At 44.7% G+C, this 6,577-nt stretch overlaps 1 protein-coding gene across 1 annotated transcript; it reads left to right on the forward strand.

Annotated features, from left to right (window-relative positions):
* Positions 1–2,939: 2,939 nt before the first annotated feature.
* LOC120819623 (neurogenic differentiation factor 2) lies at positions 2,940–6,317 on the forward strand. Its single transcript, XM_040177200.2, has 2 exons — positions 2,940–3,273; positions 4,955–6,317. Exons 1-2 carry the CDS (start codon positions 2,974–2,976, stop codon positions 6,035–6,037), a joined length of 1,383 nt encoding a protein of 460 aa, XP_040033134.2. The 5' UTR covers positions 2,940–2,973; the 3' UTR covers positions 6,038–6,317.
* Positions 6,318–6,577: the final 260 nt, after the last annotated feature.

A 6,577-nucleotide genomic window follows, 5' to 3' on the forward strand; every position in this document is an offset into this window, starting at 1 on the left:
GTTGAGTGAGGAGGAGAGGAGTGTGTGTGTGTGTGTGCGTGCGCGCATCAGTGCGTGGGGAAGCTTTGTGATGCTTTCAGGTGCCGTTGGGCAAAAAAAATAAATGAATAAATATTGAGATTTGCAGTAGCTGCAATGCAAAAGTGGTGCCGTCAGGCTGAAAATAAGATTTTAAACACCATGAACAATGAAAGGAAGATACTGATGACATTGTGTTATAGGGCGAGAATGTTTTTCTATTCTCCAGAAGGGTGAATATGAAATGAATAGATTTAAAATACATGTAGCCAATTAGAATAACCATAGTCAGTTAAGGACAAAGCTAAACCTAATATGTACAGTGTGTGTCCTCAAAGTACAGTAAAAAAATGTCTATATATATATATATATATATCAAATATGTGCTTGTTGGGAAATCCATTGCCATGGCAACAGTTTCTCTTTGCAGCGGTGAGTGTTGTCAGTTGTCAGTAAGCCTTGTGTCTTATTTTAAGGTGGGAGAGTAAAAATGCACACGCTGCTTATTGCTACAGGTGGCAGGGTCATACGTGACAACAATGCAGATATGACTTTAATTTACTGTCAATATAACAGAAGACAATACGCTGCAGGTACCACAGGCATACGAGTAAGTGTATGAGATGAGTAGGTAATAAGAGAGAAGATCTCCGCCAGCTGAGTTCCAAAGAGGTCTTCAGATGAAATACAAAACTCATTTGTCTTGTCAAATATCCCATTACCCCAAATACAATCCATCACTCACATGACATGTTCAGACATGAAGGAACATTTTTAAAGGATTATAGTATTATCACCACAAAAGATATCTTTAGAGAGTAATGCAGAGTAACTCTGACTTAGTGTCTTCTTATGTTCGAACACTGGGCTGTCCCTCATCTTGTACTGCGGTTTTAAAAAAGGGGTGGAAGAAGTATTAACATATTTTATTGTAGTAAATCCAGACCGGACACAGTGGAGAAAGTGGTAACGTTATATAACGCTTATCGCCACAATGGTGAAAATACTTTGCTCTTTCGGGGTCAAACACTGTCTCTTTTGTTTTTACTTATTTACCCGCGTCCTGGACAACAGCGCCACTCGGTGTGCACGCAGAGAATTACAAATGCGTTTGTGGTTATTTTGATAATATGAACTTTACAAAAAGTTCACGATCAGAATAAATGAGCTGAGTCTTTTGGACGACAATATATAATTGCGACTTCGGTTAGATTCCACACGTAAGAAAAAAAATGTATTTAGTATTCAATCAAAAAGGAAGGAAATTTGGGATTTGATTTTAAAGAGACCTAACAAGGTCTCAAGATACAGGAAGGATGTATGTACACACTCATTCTATGAAATTCATCATTTATAATTAGCAAAACATGTAAGATCTCACTTTTTATCGTGTTTTATTTTGAGAAAAGGAATGACATCACTTTCATTACTAAATGCGCAGTAATACTTTGTCACCGCTAGATGTCACCCACACGTTTCTGGAGAAAGGACATGAACGGATAAGTCCTGCTTCTGAAGCTAAAAAAAAACCCACTCACAGATTATGCAAATATAACAGTATCATTTCAAGGTTACATGAGACTTGAGTCTCAGAAGTTTGGACACAAAGTTTGAGTTTCACACTGTTTTTTTAAGCTCAGAACTTTACCTGATCTCAACGTGTCCCTGTTTATACAAAACCACTCAAAGCAAAGCAGACATAATCCATCATCTAGGTGTTGTTAAAGGTCTTCATTTTGATTGTGAGGTTTAAGGTCGGAAAACAACTACAGTATTAGATTCATCTTTTGCTGTGAAGGGAATTACATGATGTCCTTTAACATACACGTACGCCTCAACACTATAAAACAAAATCCGAATCAATATTTCATGGGGGAGACAGATATGCAGCTCCTTACTAAACAATTATTTGTGTGTATTGTTTTCATATAGGCCTAAAAAACAAATAGAATAGAAAACAAATAGAAAACAAAGAGAAAGATTGAATTATTTATTAAAATAAATACATTTTTAACTGAATTAAATGTAATGCCCTTTTTTTTTTTTACATTTGTGTCCCTCAGGAATACATCACAGGGGCAACACGTTGGGCTGTAACCCCTGGTTCAAACGCCTCCTTCTGGACAACCTTGACCAGAAACGCATTGATCTAATGGTTGTTTCACTGAAAATGTTGCAGCAGCCAATAAAACTGCTCTCCGCCGACACCATAGTGACGATAGGACTCCTTTTTTTTATTTGTCCTATGCCCCATCTTCTGGTCCCTCTGCACAATCTGTGCCTCAGCCACCTTTGGCACCAGCCCGCCCACCGGCACCTGTGCCAGGCCTGGCAACCCAAACCAAGACGCTCTGCCTGGCTCAGTTCAATTGACTCGTTTAGGCAATTGCACCCTGACTCTGATCTTTATGGCGGGTTTCTTATTTATCGCAGGCCTTTGTTAGAGGGCAGTTTACTGTCTTATGTTGGAAACTCGGTTTACAGCATTTCTACAGGGATGTAAATGTTCATATAATGGCCTAATTTGTCTGATTGTGTCATTAAAATGTTTAATAAATGTCCCAACAGGGCTCGTGTGGATTATTTGTAGGTTTTCCTTATCCAACAAAATCATTAGCCTATAAGTAATCCTCTAACATTCCAATATTTTCGGATGATATCATTCTAAAAATTATCATAATAGGATTGCTATAATTATTTCTCTAAGGGGATTGTTTCCCATAAACCTTCTATGTGAGATTAACCCCGTTTTTCCCAAAGATGGAGGCTAACAGAAGCTCTCTGAATCCAGTGCGGGTTTTTTTTGTGCCATTCACTGCTTATTCCATTTTCTCTTTCAGCTCAGTGACAGATGGCGAGTCCCTCTCCCCCAGGGGAAGCCAGTCTCTGTGAATGCGGCCGCATGTCAATCACCGGCTCTCATGTGATGGCTCTTGCCAATGACGTGCCAGCCATATGGGCCTGGCATCAGAGCTGGTATGTAACCCACCCAGTCCTGCCTCTGAGGAGCCACACGGATCCCTCCACGCGTCTGGGCTGGGGGCAGCAGCAGCAGCAGCAGACAGAGAGGAGAGAGAGAGAGAGAGAGAGAGAGAGAGAGAGAGAGAGAGAGAGAGAGAGAGAGGCGTGAGAGCAGAACGCAGCGCGTCGCCTGCACAAGCATCCCTGCGCGGGGCGTGTGGACGAGATGCCCACCCGGAGCGACATGGTGTAAACAAACCCGCTTTGCCCCGTCACCGAGCTCCACCAACGGAGGTAGGTTCCACCGTTTCTGATCAGATACGAGCATGTCAGGTATGGATCAAGATGTGTTTTTGGTCTTGTTGATGCGTGTTGTTTTTGGTGAGGGGGGGGGGGGGGGGGGGGGATAAGAGAATCTATCAAATATTACTGAGTGTTTTGTTTTTTCTTTTCTGAAATCTCTCGCATCTTTTTCTCCACTGTGACGATTAGATCGCTTTTAATCTCTTCTTTAGGTTCTTTGTCGCAGCTCTTAAAGATCTAACGACGTTTAATATTGTAGATCTATAAATCCTCATTGATCCGTAGAGAATCCGGTGTACTCTGCCACTGTTGTTCATCATCTGCGGCGTGCTAGGAATAAATCACTGGAGTAAAATGTATTTGAAAATAGAAAACATAAAGATGTGTGGATGTGCATGTCTGTGTCCGAGTGTGTGTGTGTGTGTGTGTGTGTGTGTGTGTGTGTGTGTGTGTGTGAGTGTGTGTGTGTGCGTGTGCACGACGCGCGTCAGCGCACCGTGGGGGTAGAATCCTCCATAGAGATGCACAGGCTAATTGACAAGGTATTGGTTGGCATTAATTACATTGTGCTTACAAGATTAGAAAAAAAAGGCGTCCTTGGTCTCCGCACGCACAGCTGAGCTCTGAACAACGCCATCATCCATGAAGATGTTGGCAGATTACAGTTTTTTTTTTCACTAAATGTTGCTTCGATAAATAACTTTGCATTTGGGAATCAGTGACACCATTGATGGGAAAGCCATAAGTGAGCTTTTAAACGAAATCTCCTGATAAAATATCACATTAAAATCACGTTTAATTTAAGATTTGATAAACGTGAAACGAAAATTAAGACGGTCAAAATTAAACGCACACTTAGCAGCTCTCATTGAAACATTTATACTGAACAGGTTAAATTTCCGTGAATAAATATATCAGATATGTTTTCGATCTGTAGTCTCGAGGGTCCAAATAGGTTTCGTGAACCCGCAGAGGTTCTGACCCTGAACGCGCATTTCGTCATCTGCGAAGTCATACAAAATATTGGTTAAAATCACAGAAACTCAAGTGTGCCCTTTTGGATGAATTCAATGTCATTTAAAGCGAATTAGAAACAAAATATCGGATAATTGAGAGATATAAAGTGTTTGGGACCCAGTGGTCCAGGAAGGCTTGGCTGTGCTGGAATTCCTCCAGGTTGGTGATTTATAGGACGAAGGAGGGACCCGCACCCTTAATGCGTCCCCCGGGGACCCGCTGGAGCCGGACAGCACCGCCCCTGTGCCGGACTGCTGGAGGGCACAGACCGAGGCACACGCTGGGACTGATGCTTTGTGCCATCAAAATGATCCAACTTTATTTTACAAATGTAATAAAATACTCCTCACTATTTGTGGAATCTATCTTCGAGGAAAAATGCAAAAAGGGTTTGAAAATATCTGCATCTTTTCATCTCAAGGCCAAATTCCACAAGTCATCAATAAACTGGATTCATTTCACAATAAATATAAAAATAACGGAAATTACAAACATAATACCACGGTGTTTTTCTTTGATCAATGAATCAATGTGTACTATTTCGTCTGTGGCGGTCTCTGCGGCCTTCGTGCGTTGACGGGGGACCCATGGGTGCGTCGACAGCATGCAGTGTGCGAACGAGTCCCACACAAACTGTGCACTGTGTCTCCTGCAGGTTGTTTCTACCACGATGTTGAGCCGTCTGTTCAGCGAGGTCCTGCCGGACGTCCAGAGGCTTGCGGCGGACTGGGTGGAGGACAATGAGACCGAGGACTGCAAGACCAAGGACGACGATCGCGACACCCTCGACGAGGACGACCTGGACGAGCCCCTGGAAGGCAGCAGCCGAGCCGAGTCCGAGATGGCCTGCGACGACGACGAGGACGACGAGGCCGAGGAGGGGGAGTGCGACGAGAACAGCGGCGACAAGCCCAAGAAGCGCGGCCCCAAGAAACGCAAAATGACGGCGGCGCGCGTCCAGCGCTCCAAGGTGCGTCGGATGAAGGCGAACACGCGGGAGCGCACGCGCATGCACGACTTGAATTCGGCGCTGGACAACCTGCGCAAAGTGGTGCCGTGCTACTCAAAAACCCAGAAACTCTCCAAGATAGAGACTCTGAGGCTGGCCAAGAATTACATCTTGGCCCTTGGGGAGATTTTACGCAACGGGAAACGGCCAGATGTGGTGGCCTACGTGCAGATGCTGTGTAAAGGCCTGTCCCAGCCGACCACCAACCTGGTGGCAGGCTGTTTGCAGCTCAACACCAGAAACTTCCTGACCGAACCGTGTTCCGATGGAGCCCGCTTCCACATGCCCAGCTCTCCCTTTTCCGTCCACCCGTACTCCTACCGGTGCTCCCGCATCTCCAGCCCGCACTACCAGCCCGGCAGCGGTGCGCTTAACGTGCGGGGCCAATCCTACGGTTCCGGCTACGAGGGCGTGTACCCGCCGGGTGGGACGTCCCCGGAGTACAGCAGCCCGGACTACGAGGCCCCGCACAGTCCGCCCGTCTGCCTGAACGGCGGACTGTCCGGCCGGCAGCAGGCTCCCTCTGAGGCGGACAGGAACTATCATTACTCTATGCATTACTCCGGACTGGCCACGTCTCGGCCCGGCCACAGTGCACCGTTCGGGCCCTCGGGGGGAGCGCGCAGCGGCGGTTCGCACTCGGAAAACATTCCACCTTTCCACGACGGGCACTTGCATCACGACCGGGCGGCTCCGTACGAGGATCTCAATGCTTTTTTCCACAACTGAGCCTTCACAATCAGACGCATTGCGCCCCTTATGACAATCCTATATACCGTGTAACGTTTGTTGGGGAAACAAGAGAAGCATCCGAAAGGATGAAAGATGCAGTCCTATGATTACCTTCTGTATTCTGTAAGTCATCCCTAAGCTGTTGTACATCCTATCAACGTGTGCCCAGTGATATCCTGTATGCAGAATGAGCGCAATTGACCTAAAAGATGTATAGGCCTAAACATGTTATGACTCAAAGAACAGAAATAAAAAAAAAAAATGTTTTACAACTGTCTGATATGATCGAATAATTATTCTTCTGAACATCATCACTTGGGCTGGTCTGAAGCATGTGGTTCTGGCTTTGTCATTAAAATATAACAAATAATAAAACTTCCACACAAATAATGAACAAAAATAGATCTCGTCTGCAATCTTGTCATGGAGAGTCTTTGGCTGCAGTAAGTGATTGACAATGGAATTGGAAACAAAATGGATACTGGTTCCAACAGGAATGTAAAAAACATTTTTAGTTAAACTTCTTTTGCTTTTTTA

The sequence above is a fragment of the Gasterosteus aculeatus genome, chromosome 5 (genome assembly GCF_964276395.1).
Source record: "Gasterosteus aculeatus chromosome 5, fGasAcu3.hap1.1, whole genome shotgun sequence".
In the NCBI taxonomy this organism is placed as follows: Eukaryota; Metazoa; Chordata; class Actinopteri; order Perciformes; family Gasterosteidae; genus Gasterosteus; species Gasterosteus aculeatus.